General features: G+C 45.8%; 7 protein-coding genes and 1 long non-coding RNA gene across 8 annotated transcripts; 6 read left to right on the forward strand and 2 right to left on the reverse strand.

Moving 5' to 3' along the window:
- Positions 1–2499: 2499 nt before the first annotated feature.
- On the forward strand, positions 2500–4012 carry LOC129587964 (uncharacterized). The gene is made up of 3 exons (XM_055481944.1): positions 2500–2638; positions 2844–2903; positions 3556–4012. The coding sequence occupies exons 1-3, from the start codon at positions 2500–2502 to the stop codon at positions 3903–3905; spliced, it is 549 nt and encodes a 182-aa protein (XP_055337919.1). The 3' UTR covers positions 3906–4012.
- Positions 4013–5288: 1276 nt separating this feature from the next.
- LOC129587990 (uncharacterized) lies at positions 5289–7001 on the forward strand. Its single transcript, XM_055481983.1, has 2 exons — positions 5289–5601; positions 6439–7001. The coding sequence occupies exons 1-2, from the start codon at positions 5388–5390 to the stop codon at positions 6993–6995; spliced, it is 771 nt and encodes a 256-aa protein (XP_055337958.1). The 5' UTR covers positions 5289–5387; the 3' UTR covers positions 6996–7001.
- On the reverse strand, positions 6078–9332 carry LOC129587991 (uncharacterized). Its single transcript, XR_008690421.1, has 3 exons — positions 9255–9332; positions 6934–7047; positions 6078–6784 (listed from the first exon to the last, which is right to left on the reverse strand). It is a non-coding gene; the product is annotated as an uncharacterized LOC129587991 (long non-coding RNA).
- Positions 9333–9464: 132 nt separating this feature from the next.
- LOC129587977 (uncharacterized) lies at positions 9465–11224 on the forward strand. Its single transcript, XM_055481963.1, has 2 exons — positions 9465–9928; positions 10206–11224. Exons 1-2 carry the CDS (start codon positions 9709–9711, stop codon positions 10757–10759), a joined length of 774 nt encoding a protein of 257 aa, XP_055337938.1. The 5' UTR covers positions 9465–9708; the 3' UTR covers positions 10760–11224.
- A 569-nt stretch (positions 11225–11793) lies between these two features.
- LOC129588009 (uncharacterized) lies at positions 11794–12984 on the forward strand. The gene is made up of 2 exons (XM_055482009.1): positions 11794–12162; positions 12298–12984. The coding sequence occupies exons 1-2, from the start codon at positions 11925–11927 to the stop codon at positions 12522–12524; spliced, it is 465 nt and encodes a 154-aa protein (XP_055337984.1). The 5' UTR covers positions 11794–11924; the 3' UTR covers positions 12525–12984.
- A 654-nt stretch (positions 12985–13638) lies between these two features.
- On the forward strand, positions 13639–15003 carry LOC129587997 (uncharacterized). The gene is made up of 2 exons (XM_055481987.1): positions 13639–13959; positions 14143–15003. The coding sequence occupies exons 1-2, from the start codon at positions 13720–13722 to the stop codon at positions 14695–14697; spliced, it is 795 nt and encodes a 264-aa protein (XP_055337962.1). The 5' UTR covers positions 13639–13719; the 3' UTR covers positions 14698–15003.
- A 540-nt stretch (positions 15004–15543) lies between these two features.
- Positions 15544–17107, forward strand: LOC129587995 (uncharacterized). The gene is made up of 2 exons (XM_055481986.1): positions 15544–15825; positions 16233–17107. Exons 1-2 carry the CDS (start codon positions 15687–15689, stop codon positions 16772–16774), a joined length of 681 nt encoding a protein of 226 aa, XP_055337961.1. The 5' UTR covers positions 15544–15686; the 3' UTR covers positions 16775–17107.
- Positions 17108–17380: 273 nt separating this feature from the next.
- Positions 17381–18650, reverse strand: LOC129587965 (substance-P receptor-like). Its single transcript, XM_055481945.1, has 3 exons — positions 18189–18650; positions 17987–18142; positions 17381–17761 (listed from the first exon to the last, which is right to left on the reverse strand). Exons 1-3 carry the CDS (start codon positions 18648–18650, stop codon positions 17480–17482), a joined length of 900 nt encoding a protein of 299 aa, XP_055337920.1. The 3' UTR covers positions 17381–17479.
- Between the last annotated feature and the right edge of the window lie 1842 nt (positions 18651–20492).

The raw sequence follows: 20492 nt of genomic DNA on the forward strand, positions 1-20492 counted from the left end.
GACAGGACCTGTGACCTATGCCAGTCAATGGAGGATCCTAGTCTACATGTTTCATTTAACCACTTTTGTTGATCTGTTTTAACTGTTGATCTGTTTATATGGAATAGTATTTTTATACAGATCTCTTTAATTCACATTGTGCATTTGGAATCATGTGATAAGAAGGATTAAGAGAATTTGATGTTTTTTTTACGAGAGCGCGCACAGACCACCGATCGGAGCGAGATGGAATGGAATTAGCTTCGACGGAGCTCAGCCTCCCACCCAGAGGCATGTGAGGCGATGGCTCCTCTGCGTCCACCTTAGTGACGCTACTGGAGTTGGGGGAGTGCTTCGTTGCACTACGCATGGGGATTCCCCATGGAATTACCGTCTGTGGCGTGGCTCTCTTCTGATTGGCTGACGGCTGCTGTTCACTGTGTTCACTATGCGCCGTGCAGTTTACATGTGAGATATTTGGTAGACGTTAGCTCACCGAGCATTGAACGTCAGTGTGTTGGTTTTCACGATAGAGAACGCTAATAAAGTGTACTACGTAGACTGGATATCGTGCGTTGTGCTTTTCTTCCCTAAAACGTCACGTATTACACTCCACGGAGTCCTGTCAGTCTGGGCTACCGTCCTGGACTCTTTCACAGTCCACGGTGATATCTCATTGGTTGACGGCTACAGCCGTTCATTGTGTTCACTATGTGTGATGCATTTAGCATTGCCGAGAGCAGATGGAATGGGGCTCTCTGAGCGGTCTGAACGTCAGTGTGTTTTGGTTCTCAATCGAAGACGCTAATAAAGTGTACAACGTTAGCTGGATATCGTGCGTTGCGCATTTATCCCTAGGGACGTTACGTTTTACACTCCACAGAGTCCTGTCAGTCTGGGCTTCTGTCCTGGACTCTTATCCAGTCCACGGTTATACTGTATTCATGTGGTATTCTCCGCTTCCGCTACAGTATTATGATTTCACTGTTCTCTGATAACGAGCCGGTATTCCTACGAATTCCGTCTGTATTCTTATCGTATTAACAAATTGTTTATTACTTAGCTTTGATGTAGGGCTGCAGTCTTCTTTAGCGTATCGAGGTATTCTCATGTAATCCGCAAGTATTCTGCCGAAATCAAGGCGTATCCTGATTTTCTACTTAAGAATCCCAAGAATACATGGGGCATACGGGCGGAATACAGGAGAATACGGGAGAACACTAAAAAGACAACAGTCATGGCTAAATGCTAGATAACGGAAAAAACCTCGCGAATACAGTAGGAATACAGGTGGAATACGGATGGACTACTTGGGAAAACTGCTGAAGACTAAAGGTTACCTTAGTCACAGAGGCGAGATTGATATGCATGCGGAGTGTGCCCGTATTCTCACGTATAAGGCCTGTATTCCTAAGGTATTCCCTAACTCGCCTATTTCGCCTCTATGACTGCAGTTATCTGGCAGCATATTAGATCATTCCCACGTATCGGCTTGTGTTCACCACGTATTCCCTACTGTCTACTGTAGTTAGAAACCTAAGAAGCTTAATAACCGAAGAATACATTGTTAACACGGACAGCATACGGGTAGAATACGCTGGAAATCCTGGAATAAGGTAATACAACAGAGGAAGACCTACAAGTAGTCAGACCGACTCAGACGTACTTGGAAAAGCAAAATGTTATAATGGAGAATACAACGTGAATACAGTACCCTCGTAAGGCACATAGTTTTTACGCGTCACCGCACGACGCTGGGTTACAGACTTGCAGCTGCTAACGTCGCGAATGGACGTAAAACAACCTGGAACCGAAGGTTCCATATGGAACCGGAGCCGGACGGAACACAGACTGTGCAATCTGAAATAGGCTAATATTACTAGACGACAGGAATACGCATACGGGCAAGTACGAATACTATGATAAGCAGAGAAGTTTTGAGTAAATTTGACACAGCACAGTTGACAAACTGACAGTGAAACTGGAATTTTTCCAGCCCTCCGCTAAGTATCCTATAAAATTACTATTTTGACTGCGCAAAACATTTTTCATCATCGTTTAAACTTGGATAAGGAAATTGGCAGTGAATGTGGAACGACATCTAATTTACGCTATTATGGTTGATGTATTATGGTTAATGATGTGATCCACAAATCGGCAATAGAAACCCGCTGCGCAGTGTTCAAGCAAAGCCCAAGCATAATGAATGCTTGTTACACTTTATATAATAGTCTTTCCGCTGTTTATTCGTACGTATACACTAAGCTACCAGCCCAATTTTGCACAATCACAGTTCAAAAAACCAAGCAGAATGAATACTCTCCAATGACTGAACAGCGGGCCGTGCAGATGACATTGTTGACTAGCAAGTTTTCATTGCCGATTCTCTGCGTACAGGATTCTAACCGTCTAAAGCAAAGCGTTATTTTAATATTCAGATTTTTTAACGATCTTTTAAAGTACCTCTTCATAACCGCCTTGCATTTATACATTAACACTCATCAATCCTTCGACGTCAATATGGTGCTGGAACCGGGCACGGTCCATGAGAAGACGGTTGCGGATATTCGCCGATGCATTGTAAAGACCATCAGCATCCAAACTGCTATCGTTGTCGGCGTCGGGGTTGGCATCTTCGTCCTGCCGTTCACCGTACTGAGTAAGTTGATCCAGTTTAGCGTGTATGCTTAGCTTATGCTTCGTTAATTGATTGATTGGTACGTCGCGGGTCTGTCCCAGCGCATACAATGTAAAAAACGCGTTTTTATTCGATTCTCCTGTGCTGGCCTCACGGGGAGGTTCTTTTAATACCGAACTGAAGCTGCTAGACCGTTTCCATTCAACATTTCGAATTGCTTTTTCAGGGAGAAATACAGAGGCAGATTTTGACAATCTAGGCTGGAAGTTGGAAGTGGACTTAACAAGTAAGGTCAACAATACGTACGAAAAACAATTGCGTAAAGCAGATGAATCCAGTCTAATACGATTCTTCACATTGCGTCTAACTATTCTGACCAGCTTACCATGAGAGTAGCATGACTGCCGCACATAACACATTTATCGGAAGCTGGCCAAGCTACAAAGCTTTTCCACACCTGACTTTAATTTATGCTGATGTATAGCAATATCCAGTGAAATAGTCTCGTGAAATATCTAGTGAATCCTTGTAGCCAACCACAGCGGAATGAATATTTTTGGTTGTTTCATAATTATGGGACGACTTACTGAACTGGGTCGTCGCAAAGGTCAACCGCATGCGATCAGTCCTACGAGAATGACGACCAACAAAACTAATAAAACCTAGAAAAGCCTAGGAAAACCCTACGAAAACTAAGACGGTTTAGCAGAACCTTAGCTAACTTCGGGACTGGTCGGCTCGTCCCAGGTCCTGTATGAAAACGGTACACCTAAAACTCAAGTACTTTAAAATAGCCGGATCATCTTCCGGTAAAGCACCAGCTGACGCTACGGATACTGAGGACAAGCTGGCTAGAACAAGCAGTAACAAACATGACAAACCGATTAGACAGCATAACTTTTCTTTTAACGATGTATATTTCCTCCGTTATTTCGTAGCCGACGATTCCACACCGATCAGTCTGTACGCTATCAGCGTTATCCTCATCTTGACTTCCGTCGTCGGCATCTTGAGCGCTATCCGTGCCCACACCATCGCACCGACGGACATCGTCTTCCCGACACGGGCGGACCCGACCGAAGCGCTCTCTGTCGTGGAAATGATGGCAGCCCAACGGTACCCCATGGTGTACGCCTTCCCCAGTACAACTACGCACTGTTGGGGGTGCTGGCCGCGGCGTGAGCACCGTTCCGGGCGATATTCAGCGCGGCCATGGAGCCAAAATCCTGTGGCCATTAATTGCTTTCGGAGCCGGCTTCTTCCTGCTAGTGGCTTTTGTTATCGATAGTTTTGTCGCGGCGGATCGTTACGCTGCGGAACTGCAGTCACGACGGGAATGGCTCGAGGATGAAGAACTGCGACGCTCCTGGCAATGAGAACGGGACGCCAGTGTCGAACGCAGTGTACCTGCCTGCGACCGGCAGCGTTCGCAGAGCGGACGCTGCAGGTGCTTCTGCGTAGTAATCCAACCGGGTTGGCCATTTGGTGATTTTTTTGTTCCTGATATAAGTCTGCTTGTCTGCGCTTTGCTCACATTGATTTAAGCGCAATGTATTGCATCAGAGCGCGCTCCCCGTCATATTCTTTCTCGGTGGGCGGTTACTACCCCTGAGTCCGCACCGGCAGTTCATGCAGTAGACATCTGATTGTGTCGATCGAATTGCCGGGGACTGTGCGAATTATTCTGCGAAATAATAAAGCAGCGCTTGGTTTCTCTGCCACCACTTAAACACGTCGATAACTGAAGTCTTATGTTCTTCTGTTCGCACTGGCGTCCCTGGCAGCAAGCCTACCCGTATGGTCGTTTAAGTGAAACGCTATGATAAATCGATGAGCAATGGTCGTTTAAGTGGAACACCTTAAATATTAAAGTCTACAAACCGATTCTCTTCCAATTTTTTTCTTTATCCGTTTAAAGAGAATGTATCCTTTACATAGTACTTACAAATTGTAAAAACCTTGAGCCGTTTTTTTTGCCTTTGCGGCGTAAAGAAATCAGTGACGAAAGCGCTTTAGCCACGCCACATGAGTCACTACACCACACCCGGGTAAATTACAGTAACAGCCACACGTGCGCGGCTGCGCCTTAAAATTTGGCTTGAATTTTTTTCTAATGCTAATGTCTTTAAAACTGAAATCGATTTTGCTTTTACGTCTCTACGTTAACTTCGTAAACGGCGATGGCGCAGTTACTTTCAAGTTGTTCCACTTAAACGACCATCGGTCACTGGCTTATCACTGCGTGCCGATCATACGAGTAGGTGATACAGGGGTAAGTATATGAATTGTTAATTATTTATGTCTTGACTGCAAGCTGGCAGTAACGTCGCAGTCGGCATTGACAAAACAGAAGCCGACACACAAAATGGAACAATGCGACCGGTGCGCTTCATGCACACTGTATAGTGTATACGCATGTATGTACAGTACCTGTACATAGACGGCTGGTTTTTTTTGTATTGCACACTCAGTATACCGCATACAACATTCACACCGCAAAAAAAACTCAGTTTCTGATTTGAACAATCTCCGATGATCGCACCAGCCTACATAATCCGGAGAAGCGCTGCAGGCAAAATAGCCATTTCACTGCACACTCTTTGGCAGGCAAAATGGCCATTTCACTGCACACTCTTTGGTCTTGAGCGTAAATTTTAGTACGCATGTAGTGCACGAAACAAACGGCTTTTCAGTATCTGAAATTATAACAACATAATAATAATAATTATAATATGTACTGCAATCACGTGTAAGCCGCACTGTCCATATTATGGAGCATATACGTATTCCACATTATTCTGCCAGCGCTCATATTACAGCGCAACTCCACGGGACAGCATCATGGGAACAGCGCAACACAGCCATCCCCGATGAGACGCCGGTCGCCGACATCCGCCGGCGAATGCTGCTGGCCATCGCCATCCAGACCGGGATCATTGTCAGCGTCGGCATTCTCATCGTCGTTCTGGCGCCCATCGTTTTGCGTAAGTTGAGCAGAAAAAATGAAAAAAAAGCGCGTGAAACGAGCGCACTGAATATTTACTTACCGCTACTGAACCAATTGGCCCAGGTGTTCTTAGCACCAGATTCGTGTACATCCATGAAAACTTTCGCTGTCGTGCTTGCCCTAACACTTTTTTTGCTTCGCTTTGTGATATTTTGTAGAAATGATTTCCATGGGCGTGGAAACCGCTTGTGAGCGCAACATTCGGTCGGAGTTATGGCAGCAAGAAAATTCCAAAAAGTTTAAATGCGTTCAGCTGTATGTACCAAAAGTCAGATTGTAAACCGACCTTCTTCAAATTTTGCATATAGATGCACGTAAGTATAAAGATCGTTTTTTCACCGTTCGAGAGTTATGGCTGCAAAATTACTCCATTTGTTTTCAATTTTAAAATGAATTACAAGATTTTCGAAATTCTTTTTGATTTGAAAAAATGGTGTAACTTGCAGCCATAACTCTCGAACTCTGGTTTGATGAAAAACGATCTTTACACTTACGTGCATTTATGTATGTGCAAAATTTGAAGAAGGTCGGTTGATAATGAGACTTTTGGTACACCTGAGTGCATATAATATAACTTTTGGAATTTTTGTTGGCAGCCATAACTCCCGAACCGAAAGTTGCGCGCACAAACGGTTTTCACGCCCATCATCGGCCCATGTACTCTGCATACGGGTACAAGTAATTTGGCTACCAAATGTCATAAAGCAATGCAAATAAGTGTTTGGGAAAGGCGAAAGCTTTCGTGGATGTACACGATCCTCATGCTATGTACTGTATACCTGCCTAAATCCCTTAACAGCTCTGTGCTTTTTAGCCATGGCATCCGTTCCCATCAGCCTGTACCTCATCGGCGGCGTTCTTATCCTGACGCTCTTCGTTAGCGCACTAAGCGCCTATCGTGTCCACGCCATAAAGTCCATCGGCGGCTTCCAAGCCCCCGCCGACCCGACCGAAGCCCTGTCGGTCGTAGAGATGCAGGAAGCCAAGCAGTTTCCCGTGTTGTACGCCTTCCGCCACTACAACTACGCGCTGTTGGGCGTGCTGAGCGGCAGCTTGATCGGTGTTGTCAGCCAAATCGTGAGAGATCTCCAGCACGGCCAGGTGGCGAATATACAGTGGCCCCTCCTCGCCTTCGGTGCCGGGTTCATCCTGCTGGCGACCTGTAATACCTACAATTTTGTCGCGACGGAGGGCTACGCTAAAGAGCTCCAGGCGAAACGCCGGGATTTCTTCTCCTTCGAGGAGATACGCCGCCGACAGCTTAAACGGAGTTCCGCCGCCGGGGCGCCGGTGACGTTCAACCCTTTACCTGCGCATCTTCCGGTTTCTGCCCCCGAAGAGACGCTGCAGACCGTTCTTCGAAATAAGTAAATGCTCAGGCCCGTCCAATGATTTTTGAAATTTTTAATGTTGATCGTAAGCTCTGTAAGTCAGTCTGTAAGTTGGGCTTTATATAAAACTGTTGACTAAGTTATTAAAGATTTAAACGAATTTAAATTGCAATGCCACTGAATTATTTCATGTGAAATCCTTTTTTATTTTTTTTTTTAAATAAGGTATTGCACGCGTGGCATGTGTCACTACAAAAATGTATTAATACAAGTACGAGTGCTGCATTAGTATTATGGGCGGTCTACTGTGTATAATATATATCCATATCGAATTGAATCACTAATAACAGAAATTATTGTTAGAACATTATGATCGACGTGCTTGTTGCGTATGGCAGTGACACTGACGTATAAATCGGCGTTATGAAACCGGTAATAAACCAATTCGTAATTCGTACTTTTCTAGCAAAGTTTTTTTTGCGTATACGGCGTAACAGGCTTATAATACTGGCTAAACTATAAAACCCACAGCTCAAAAAACCGTTTCAGCACGAACTTTCCTGATTAAGTTTTAAAATAATAGTTATTTATTAAACAAGTTTTTAAGCGTGTATTACATGGGCACTTTGATTATTATGTGTGATGCTGATGTGTGTTTTCTTCTTGTTGGACCTACGATGTCATCTGCAACGCCGGCTTGATACCACTTGTGATTTTTTCTAACGACGACAGCTGCAAAGACAAAAATGATACTGACATCATGCTTTCTGTGCGAGCTACCGCACTGGAACCGCTGTATAAAATCGTTGTATTAAAATATGAGCAGTTAAACTTATTTAGTGACAGGAAAAAACAATAATCGCACCTGCTTAGAACTGGGAAGCGGTGTTTGTCACTGTATGTAATCAACGGGCAGTACTCGTATTCGTGTCGCTTCTCGTACACGCACTCTGTTTGTTTACTTTGAAGATTGCTTCAAAACGTACTTTAACGTACTTTAACAATTTCCTAGCCGTATCGTGCTGTATCGGTAACGGTAGCCTTATCGATGCGCTTATACGAACAGTAGACGTACTAGTGTACGTGAGCGACGGTTCTTCCGCACTCCGCAGGCAAATGCGCAATAAAGAGCGGCTACTAATCAAGAAAAACTCCTGAAGTAATTTGAGGATATCGTGCAGACCGTGCCGCTGCCGCATTTGGCTGTGCATTACTACTGTAGCGGCTCGATTAAGTGGCACCACAGAGTTTTTCGTTGCAGGGGCTATTTTGTTTTGGGACAACTAAGACGGTTTAATTAACAAAACGCTTGCCGACTTCATGGCGGGTCGACATAGTGTCTGCTCGGCTAAGTGACGGGTTCACTTTGTCTGGCCATCCACTGGATGGCATCCAGTGATCTGGAATTTCACTCATTCTGGCAGTTACCAACATTATAATCATAAGTGATTTCGTGAGGTTGTATGATGTATCCTGTTCCGACTTGCAGTAGGAACAGGATCCCCTTTTCCTCCTCTTGTTACGTTATAAACTCCACTAGCGTGACGGGCTGCCCCTGGCACTGTATGTAGCTAAGTCTAACGTAGAAATCCCGACGTGGATTTTGAGACTTTATTTAGGAAACACAATTCAAGTGACTGCTAGATGACTTCCAGTGGACTAAACCAGAGTGGACCATCTAGCATTGGCAAGCTTGGCGCTTATATAGCCACATTCGGGTTAACATCCTCATTAAGAAACTTCTGGAAACTTTCAAAGCCAAAGATCACTCAATTAAGAACATCATAACAAGAGATACAGAGAAGGCTGGAATTCTGTCGATTCTGGTCTTATCAACTTACGCCCAAATATAGAACTAATTGATATTCTCTCAGTTCTCTTTGTGGCTAATGATTTTGTTTACGCCAGGCTGTATCTTAAAATAGCTCACACGGGGCTGTGTGGCTGGTAACACTCTCCAGATGAAGTATACTACATGCTTTAGAAAAAGCCGGACCGTCTTCCACCAAATTAATAAACCTTCTGTTATGCGCAGGATATACATTGAAGACAAGCCATTTAAAACAGCCAGTAACAACGTAACTTCCATTTTAAAGCTCTTCTACGCCTAATGCCGCTCTAGACTGTACTTATTAATTCCTGGTCGACGATTCCGCGCCGATCAATGACGTCGAAGTCTGCATTTAAAAAGAAGCAGTCGACAAACGAAATGGAACTATACGGTTGATGCGCTGCATGTGCACTTCATATGCATGTACCTGTGCACATTAGGTTGGCTGTTTTCACATTTCGCACTTACCATGCCGACTAGAATATCCACGCCGCAAAAAAATCCGTTTCAGAAATTAACAATGTCCGATGATATCATCAGCCTAAATAACATCTGCACGCGTATATGATATACGCGTGCAGATGTTACTTAGGCTGATATACGTTACATATATCCAAAGGAGCGCTGCAGGCCATACTGTTGACTAGCAGTAACAATCATTTCGCTGCGTTATTGTTGAGCGTACATTTCTATGAGCATTTCGTGCAAGCAGCCCACCGTTAATCAGTACTCCAAGCTGTAAACAATTTTATAACAGAACCGCGGTTGTGCTGACGATATTGTGGACTAACAAGCTTTTCGCGAGTATACAGAACTTCAGCGTACATTTCTGCAGACAGTACTGCAGGAAGAAAACAATTTTTATTATTCGAATTTTCTAACGATCTGGTGTCCGGAACCACGTTTACGCCGCGTTGTCCCTATGGAGCAGTTGACAGTGACGGTTACACAGCATGAGTCTGGCAGCGGCCATGCGATATGGGCACCGGCCACCATAGTCAGCCAGGATCCGATAAATGAGACCCAGCCTGACCCAGCCGTCGAGGGTGTCCGCCGGCGCATACTGCTGACCATCGCCATCCAGACCGTCATCATTGTCACCGTCGGCATTCTTATCGTCGCTCTGGCGCCCACTGTCTTGCGTACGTAAAGCAACACTTAAAAAACGAGTCCGTAAAGGCGATACTAACCGTTACTTTTATACTCTTTAACAAGACAATATACACTCTTCCCCCATTAGAAAGCTACGGGTACAGCGTTGGCGTTTGGCGCAGACAGGAAAAACCGGTTTGAAAATTAGCACGAAGCGTTAGTACCGTACAGCTGCCTATTATGTACGTGCACAGACAGCCATGACTATTAGTATAATAGCGAAGTATGGTGAAGCATTCAGACAACACACAGCTCTCTGCTTTTCAGCCGTGGCGTCCGTTCCGGTCAGCGTGTACCTCATCGGCGGCGTTCTCATCCTGACATCCCTCGTCAGCGCACTGAGCGCCTATCGTGTCTACACCATCCAATCCATCGGCGACTCCCACACCTCCGCCGACCTGATCGAAGCCCTGTCGTCCATGAAGGTGCAGGATGCCAAGCGGTTCCCCGTGCTGTACGCTTTCCGCCACTACAACTACGCGCTATTGGGCGAGCTGGGCGGCAGCGTGATCGGTGTCGGCAGCGAAATCCCGGGGGATCTTCAGAGCGGCCAAGTGGCCAGTATTAAGTGGCCGCTCATCGCGTTCGGTGCCGCGTTCGTCCTACTGGTGGCCTGTATTATCTATAATTTTGTCGCGGCGGACGGCTACGCAAAGGAACTCCAGGCGAAACGCCGGGATTTCTTTTCCTTCGAGGAAATGCACCGCCGACAGATGGAGCAAGGCGCTGCCGGGGCGCCGGTTACATTCGAACCTTTACCGGCGCATCTTCCTGTGTCTTCCCCGGAGGAGACACTGCAGACCGTTCTTCGTAATAATTAAATGTTCAGGACCGTCCAATGATCTTTGACATTTTTCATTTCACTCACAAGCTTTGTACAGTCCGTAAGTTGGGCTGTATAATAAAACTGTTAATTAATTTCATCAAGGTTTGGTCAGTCATATAATTGCAATTCATGTGGATTATTTTGCGTGAAATCCTTTTTTATTTTTGTTGAACGATGCCGAATGGCGCCATTTGCTGCGGTTGGTTCGCTGTTGGATTTCTTACTTACCTCGGTGCTGATAATTCTCGTGGTTTTCACACAAGCTTGCCTACAAGCTTGTCCCGTAACTTCGTTAAGGTCCAGATAGTACGTATTGTGATGATGCACGAATTACGAGACAAGCTTGTCTGTTGTACCGGCCTCTTGCACTCAAGGCAGATTGTACGCTTGTTACGCAGATGCCCGCTAGATGGGTACATTGTACTGTGGCCGTTAACGCGCATTTTTAAAAAAGCGAAAAAATTCAGACAACATCTGCAGTACTGTTTTTCTTTACAGAGTTTCGTCCACATCACAAAAAGGCGTATCGTGATAGGTATTAGTGTATTACTACGGTACTTCGCTTTTTTTTATATTCCGGTCACTTTGAGTGTATGGTTACATATTCTGGTCACCAGGTAGTTACGGAACGACAAAAGGACGAAACGAAGTTCACAGCAATCACTAATTTTTATAGATACGACTTCCCTCATTAATTATTTGAACGAAAACATAAATAAATTTTTATGAAAAACAGCAAGCTTAAGTACAGTGGAACCTCCCGACCCTGAACACCCTCGGTAAGCAGTTTCTTTCAAACTTTTCTAGCAAAATTTTTTGTATACGACGTTACACGTTTAGCATACCGGCTGAACTATGAAAGCCTTAGTTCAAAATACCGTTTCAACTCAAAGAATCTCCGATGATCGCATCCGCATGCGCTATGCGCAGGTGTATAGAACACGAGCGCTGCAGGCAACTGTTGGCTATACAATACCACTCAGTTTTGCATTCTTTAGTGTGCCAATCCACTTTCACGCACGACTCACAGCGACTGCAACAAGTAAATCGTTTCTTTGTTCTGGAAAGCTTTTGCGATTTTGTAATTTTAACTACCTTAACGTTTGAGCCGCGTTGATCGTGTCCATAACCGGCATCATAGTGTTGCCGTCCACAGAGGTATGGCGCAACAAGCGGGCACCGCACAGGAGAAGACGCTCACCGGTATCCGCCGGCGCATACTGCGGACCATCGCCATCCACACCACGATCATTGTCACCGTCGGCATTATCGTTGTCCTCCTGGCCGCCACCGTATTACCTAAGCTGAACGACACTCGAGCCTGCGAAGCGAGCGTGATTAACCGTTTTATTGCGAGCCGTTCCGTTGCCGCGCAGTGTGCAATGCTGAACGTTCTCTGTAATTGCTTCGCTAGCTGCGCCTCGTAGGCGGCTGTCATAATACTGTCTCTCGCAAAATGTTTGTCGCAGGACTTTCTTCCCATTTGTAACAACCAAATCTTCATATTAATGCACAAATCTATATTCTTTCCAGCCAAAGCTACCGTTCCGCTCGGTCTGTACTTTATCGGTGGCTTCCTTATCCTGACGTCCCTCGTTGGCGCATTAAACATGTATCGTGTCCACACCATAAAGTCGACAGACGCGGTCTTCAACACAGCCAACCCGATAAACGTGCAGTCTTTCGTGGAGAAACAGGAAGCCAAGCGGTTCCCGGGTTGTTCGCCTTCCGTCACTACAACTACGAACTGTGGGGCGTGATGAGCGGCAGTCTGATCGCCGCTCTCAGTGAAATCCCGTCGGAGAATCACGGCAGCCAGATGGCCGATACCAAGTGGCCGCTCATCCGCTTTCGGGGCGGTCTTCTTCTTACTGTTGACGTTTATTATCTACAACCTTGTTGCGGCGGACGGCTACGATAAGGAGCTCCAGTCGAAACGGGAGTTGCTGGAAATGGAAAAAATGCGAAGCTGACAGAGAGAGCGGGACGGTGCGGCGGCACCGGTGACGATCGAAGTCGTGCACGCGCATCTTAATATACCCCCGGGCCGGACGCAACAGATTGCTGAACGTCATACTTAATTAAACACGCAACGGTCTGTCTAGTTCGCGTACGTATACCCTTTCCTGGTTAGGTCGGTATAATAATTATTTATAAAATTAATAGTTCACGAGAGTACGGTATGTGAATTGGCGTTTCGATGATTTTTTGTGATGTCTCCTTTTTTCTCTCGTTGGACCAACAGTGGCCACGCTGTAATCTGCAGCGCCGGCAGAAAATCCGGCTTGATGCCAGTTGCCACTAATTGTAATTTTCCTGATGCCGGCAGCGGAAACTTAGGGTTATTGGCGAAAGCAAACAACAATGATGGCAGCTACTTGTATGCCGTGTGTCGTATACGTGTACTGTACGCGGGCAAATGTCGATTCCCGTACTCGTGATTTCGCACTCACAAGAATATATTTTATGATTTTTTTGATTGTGGTACAAGAATACAGGATATGGTACTGTAAGTTTAAGAATTTTGTGGCTGGTGTTTGCATTGTATGTTGACAACGACGCATGCAACGCTGCAGGAATCAGCATAATTTGCATCTGCACAGCTACCAGCTCGGTACACTGCAATCGCATTGCTCCTTCGGCAGTTCTGCCAGTTTTTTTAGTATTGTCTTTAGCATACCGGACCGACTGTAACAATCAGAGTTGAAGAAACCATTTCGGCAATGGAAGATTGCCGGTGATCGCATCGGCATATAATATACGCAGACGCGCGTATACCCTGAATAGCGCCGCAGGCAGTGGTATTGACTAACAACCACTTCTTTGCGTATTCTCGAATGCTCATTGTCATTTCTACAGGCATTTATTGATTTTTGTGCACGAAGCAGACAGTGAGTGTTTAAGATTCGAGTGCTTTAACGAGCTTGTGAACCACGTTTCCGCTGCGTAGTCGATATGGCGCAGATTACATGTACAGTGACGGTTACACAGCAGTATGTCAGCAGCGTCCATGAAACCGTCCACAGCGGCGCTCATGCGGCGCCGGAACAGGGCTCCACGGCCGCGAAGCCTCTGCAGACGGTCATCGACGATAGTCACGATATCCGCCGCCGCATGGTAATAAGTATCGCCGTCCAGACCTTTATCCTTGTCGCCATCGGCGTGCTCATCGTCGTCCTGGCGCCCACCTTACTGGTAAGCTAGCCAGCAGATCAAAATTGAAACGAGCGAAGCGCGTGTATTTCAGTTTATTAACGTAATATCCCCTGCGAGCTTTCCTATTCGCTTTTTCTTCTTGTTTGTTTTTATGGTTGACCCTCACAATCAGTGGCGGTCGTCATTACTATCCCATTCCTGACGCACCGTTCTGTACCGTAGCCCGTCCAATCCGTCCCGCTCAGCATGTACTTCGTCGGCGGGGTCCTTATCTTCACACTGCTCATCGGCGCATTTTCCGCCTGCCGTGTGCGCACCATCCGGCCCGCCGACATCGTCTTCACGACACCGGCCGACCCCACCCAAGCCCTGTCCGCCGTGGAAATGCAGGAAGCCAAACGATACCCCGTCCTGTTCGCCTTCCGCAGCTACAACTACGGCCTGTTGCTGGTGCTGGCCGGCAATCTGATCAGCGGCATAACCGGAGTGGTCCCGAAAGACATTCAGCTGGGCCACAGTCAAGCAGAGGATATCAAGTGGCCCCTCATTGCGTTCGGCGCGGGGTTTATCGTGCTGGCCATCTTCGTTATTTACAACTTTGTCGCGGCGGACAGCTACGCTAAGGAACTCCAGGCAAAACAGCGGAGTTTCTTTTCCTACGAGGAAATACGGCGCCGGCAGCTGGAGGAGGGCGTCGACGGAGCGAAGATGACGTTGCCCGCGCAGTATGATGTGTCACCGGAGGAGACACTGCAGACCGTTTTGCGCAACAATTAAACGCGCGTTTATTGCGCTCATACACGTTCCTGGTTGCGCTTGTACAGTTAGTAATACAATTATTATTTTATTTTAATAATGTCTCCTACATTGTTTGGGGTTGCTTTTTTTGTTGTTGTAACAATAACGTCGATGATATCATCTGCAGCATCGGCAGCACATCCGGCTTGATGTAGCTCACGGTGTTCTTGGTGACGACAGCTGAGAAAATCAAAGTAATCCTTGCATCATACGTTCTTGCACTGGCAACGACATATGAATCGGCAGCAGCCCAGACTGGTTTGACGACAAAAAAGAGTGCCATTTATACCTTTCTACACAATAATAAATCGCATGCCGTTCCCGTCAATTTGCGGCAATATTTTTTATTACGCATCTAACAAAAATTACACAGCCAGTCAGATTATTTGGTATGATCAGCTTCACTTTTCTGTTGCTGTCCCCTAACTACAGATGTCACTGAAGTTATTTTTTTTAATGACGGCAGGCGCAGAAAACAAAATTAATTCTTTCATCATGCGTGCATGTACGGTACATTGACGTCTGCAACCTGAGTACTTCTATGGCACAGAATCGTTCAGCAACAAAAACAAACAGCAATCATTTGCACAACAATTTAATAAGCCGGTACCGGTCAATATACCGCCACTGTAGACACAGATTACACTTACAAGAACTGTATAGTAAAGTGCAGTTATTTGATCTACATAGTGCACTGTCTTTTTGTCAATACCGTATCGCACTTTATGGTTATCAGCTGCCTTATCAGTACACTTATCCAGACTGTAAGACAGCTACACACCGAATGGTCCATAAGGAAAATACACAGTAACGGCCCATAAACACCAGTGCTTATAAATTCTTTACCGTTGAAGTTATCGTGCATAATCAAACCGCCAACAAATCTCTTCACTGTATTTAATTTTCGCAGTATTTTTTCTTGTTGCAAATCGCACACCTACTGTATTCCACCGGCTGATCGCGTCACAATGACCGCCGTGGATCGCGTCAACACGGACGCGCTGATCGGTAGCGTGCGCTCCAGCATGCTGATCACCATGGGCTCACAGGCGACGCTGGCGCTCATCGCCGGGATTCTCATTCACAGCCTCGCTCCAACCCTGATAGGTAAGAATCCATTACTGGGAAGTTTGCCTCTAATTCAGTGCGCTGAAATTGGTGTTTGCTAGTACACCTGCCAGTGGCCTGGTAAAGTTCATTTGTAAGAGCAGCTCAGTTAGCCTCAGCCTCAGTACAATCTCAAATTCTCAGCACGCGGCTCAGTGTGTGCTCAGACATTTTCTAATACAGTGTACCTGTAGCGCCATATCCAGTTTTAATATCACGGGTTTTCTCACCGTCACACTTTATGCCGTACATGCGAGCTCACGTTACGTGCAGGATGTTGATTGGTTTCCAACAGAGAATCGCTTCGCGCATGAAATGCGACTGTATAATAAATGGGGCGAAAATCCGGGCGTGTTTTCCTAAGTGTCCAACGATTTGACGCATTGACTGACTTGGTGAATTTACAGAAGAGACCATCGCACTGGGCATCTGGTTCCTGGGCGGCCTCATGTACGTGTTCGTCGTGGGCGCGGCCGTCTGGGCCTACCGCCTGCACACCACCCGCCATCTCATCGTCGCCCCACCCTCCGACCTGGACGCCATCCTGCAGTTCGACAGCGGCCAGGACACCCGCAAAAAAACCATTCTTCGCCACTTCCGCGGCTACACGTACTCCTGCTGCGGCCTCCTGGCCGTCGGGTCCTTCCTAGCGGCGCTAAGCGACCTGCCAAACGCCATCAACGCTGAGCGCTTGGACTTGCTCAAATGGCCTATTATCTTCGGATTAGTAGCGTTCGGGCCGCTGCTCATCTTTTTCATCTACAATATGCTGGCGGGGAACCGCTATGAAGAGCGCATGAAAAGCCGGAGCGTCTTTGAAGGGGAACGCCGGCGGGGCCTGGCAGCGGTGGACGGGGACGGACCGGTGCGGTTCGAAGGACTGCCTGCGATCGGGGCGCCGACGGAGAGTGCCGATCAGGCACTGGATACGGTGCTGCGGAATAACTGAGCTAGAACCGTGTTGCGGCAGAGAAGAATTAATTCAGAGTGTACAGAAAGAAAGAACTGGCGCGTGATTTTCATTCGACTTTGGGATCGGTTGAAAGGATTTTATGCAGCTGTACTTGATGGAAAAATTTTGGAATTATTAGTCGAGTTTCATTAGCATAATAGCATTTATATTCGTTTAGTGACCTTTGAAAGCACATGCAGTATTTTTGCACTACGTACTGTAGTTGAATAATGTTTACGGAAATGTGGATGGAATGGCCCTTGTCCGTTCATGACGTTGTCTAAAGTTGCGGTTATGAAATTTCTTATGGTCAATAATTTCTTAAGTTAAATTATTGCGTTCAGGAAAATAATTACTTATAATCATGTTTAGGATATACGAAGCACGAACACAAAGGATACAGAATTCTCCGCGCTGTTCCACATAGAAAACCGTTTCTACAGATAAAACTGGATAAAATATAAAATTAATATTGTCCTTATATACAGAGTACGGTTATACACCATACTTATGAAAACCTTACAAGTTTCTCACGTGGAGCTATGCGGAGAAATGGAGAATTTCGTGGGTTTGGTGCTGGCATGCGAGGACACATAGCAAAAATGTCGTAATACGAGAAAACTTACAAAGTCACCAGAACAGAGTATCAAGCAAAATTAGTATCGCCTTTATACGTAGAATCATTCGAGCATGCCAAGAGAATTAAGTGGCCCTTTTCTGGCACAGTTTTAAAAGGGCCAAGCGAACGCTCCTTAAAGCCAGCGCAAAAAGTATGGGATCCAGAACGCCCTGAAGAGCTAACAAAACTGTCGCGCTCTGGAATAACAGAGATAAGTTCGAGACGTCCATGACAGTGTACAGCGTCCAGTAGATTTGGCTAGGCATCCAGCAGATAAGTATACTGCCGGTCAGTAGCGTTAGGATCAGGAAAGGGTGGACGTTGTCGCCGGTTTGTTGCCTTGGGCTGGTTGCTGCTGTTACCCTCTGTTCACAAACAATGAAAAACTATAGTGCAGACTGCAGAGTATGGGATGCACAGTTGTTTGAAACACGTATAACCGAACGTCCTGTTGGAAAATACTGCTACTCCCAATTAATTTCCTTTACGTTCGACCTTTTGTTTGTGCAAATTCGATAATTACGGTAATAACGTACCGCGTTGTTCGTCTCGTTTGTGGATCCGGCAGTCCGCATCGGTGCTGTCCTTACCATGTTATTCGTTCGCCGCCGGCGAAGATATTTGTACAGAATGTAGGGATAGGAAGCAACCACCACGACAGCAGGTAAAGTAAACGCTAACTGATTAACTACAGCGGCATACAAGCCTTGCTTAGCCGTGTCTAAATAGCAACCAAACTCTGGTGTCTGTCGATAATAACAACTCATCGATGAGGAACAGAGGAAAACACACCATGTGCACATACGCCACGATGCCGGCCGACAACAGCCACGCTATCGCACTGCTGTGGCGATTGCGATACGACAGCGGAAAGGTCAACGCCCACAGGCGATTGATGGTGATAAGAAAGTGCATATGCAACTGCACACCGACAAACACCCAACTGTGGTACAGGTAGAAACTGCACACGGCGCGCGACATCCACCAGTGCCGGTACAGGGAGTGCAGAATTTCCACGGTATATTTGCCCACAGCAAAGAAGATGTTCGCGGCAAGAAGGACAAGGAGATACACGCTGAACCCCGTGCGCAGTGTTCTGTGCCGAATGAAGAAGAGTAGCATGAACATATTCAGGATGATTAGCACGATGAAGAATGTCAGCTGCAGGACGATGGAGAAACTCCACACTGCCGTCCACTGTACACTGCTCGCAACAAAAACGTTGGTCGTAATATTATGGACAGTAGCGTTCATGTTGAGATCGGCGAATTAACAGCAGCTGGCACCAAACCAAAGCGATGTAGAGATGTGCGATTCAAATCTTCTTCTTCACCTTTAAAGCCTCGAAAGGAAGGAAACCGAACACGTTTTCCAGCTCAGCGAGCATGAAATATTGCGCAGTCAGCATTAGGTTAACATGCTGGAAACGAAATACAGCTCAATTACGACCGGGAAGTTTATCAAGCGAAAGCAGATACATTCGGCATTCTCGTAGTAATTGGATTCCCAAGAAATCTGCTATAAATAAACAACCACTTACTCATGAATACCAGTCTTGAGAAAGACTGCAATCGATGCTCACCCTAGTGTCCGGCCAAGTAATGCCGTGATTGGTAAATGAAGCACGAGCACTGACGTCACGCTGGTTCAGTGCACACATTAGATATCGGATTGTGAACAATTGAAAAGACTTCCCGATTTAATTTCCTTATCTACTGTAGTAAAAATATGCACAGGTGCATCGCGTTCAGTTCTTTTTTGAATTCCTAATTAAAATCGTTTTTCAACAGCGTCCACATGCGAAAACATTTAAAACGACAGCCCATAAAACTTTCAAAACGAATCTATCAAATAAAATAACAATAAGTTATTGACGAAGATTTTCAGAAGAATGACGGCATTTTTTCCATCGCCACGATTTTTAAGAATAATTATATCCTGCAAAACGTAAAATCGTTTATCAACAGTGTCCGGATGCGATGGCGCCCCTGAGAACTTTCAGAATCCTTTACCAAAAGAAACTACTACAGTATTGTCAGGGCGGGCTTATGATTCAGCCCTTCTGTCATTGGTTGGTTTTGGGTTTTTTCCTGTCTGGGCATTTGCATGCTTTCTCACGGCCTGCAGCACAGCTGTGCTGGCTGCAGGATCCGTTATCTTGGCAGTTGGTTTTTTGGCTCGCGCGCAAAGCGCGGTGTGTGTTAGATTTCGGCATTAAAGCCTTCATCCGGGTTTGCTTTGTTCCGCCGTCGATGGTCGGTGCGCGCCTAGCCAGCGCCACTTGACAGTATAATAAAGAAGGACGGCATTTTTTCCATCGCCACGATTTTTAAGAATAATTATATCCTGCAAAACGTAAAATCGTTTATCAACAGTGTCCGGATGCGATGGCGCCCCTGAGAACTTTCAGAATCCTTTACCAAAAGAAACTACTACAGTATAATAAAGAATGACGGCATTTTTTCCATCGCCACGATTTTTAAGAATAATTATATCCTGCAAAACGTAAAATCGTTTATCAACAGTGTCCGGATGCGATGGCGCCCCTGAGAACTTTCAGAATCCTTTACCAAAAGAAACTACTACAGTATAATAAAGAAGGACGGCATTTTTTTCCCGCCTGATTTTTCAAAATATATCCTGCCGATGTATCATGTTCGACACTTTTTTATCTCCACGTTTTTCAACGGCGTGCCCCGTGAGGGCAACTTCGAAATCTTTTAAAACGAATTTATCGAAGGAAATAACAAAGGAAATTTTCCCAAAAAAAATTACGGCATATTTTCCATTGCCCGGATTTTTCAAACTGCATCCTGCCCAGATGTAAAATTGTTTTTCAACAGCGTCCGTTTGCGAGGGCAACTTTGAGAACTTTGAAACCAAACCTATCAAAGAAGACAGCAATAAAGAAGATTTCCAAACAAAAATTCGGCATTTTAAAAAAAAACTGTCAGATCGGATCCATCAAAGACAGTACCATTACGTCGTCTAATTGCAAAAATCGTGTGCTTCTGGCGTAGGGAAGAAATGGGGAATTTTCTTCCGACCAGTTCACCAGTTCAGTTTGGACTCGGCACAAAGAAAGAAGCAGAAATA

The sequence above is a fragment of the Paramacrobiotus metropolitanus genome, unplaced genomic scaffold (genome assembly GCF_019649055.1).
Source record: "Paramacrobiotus metropolitanus isolate TYO unplaced genomic scaffold, Prichtersi_v1.0 Parri_scaffold0000027, whole genome shotgun sequence".
In the NCBI taxonomy this organism is placed as follows: domain Eukaryota; kingdom Metazoa; phylum Tardigrada; class Eutardigrada; order Parachela; family Macrobiotidae; genus Paramacrobiotus; species Paramacrobiotus metropolitanus.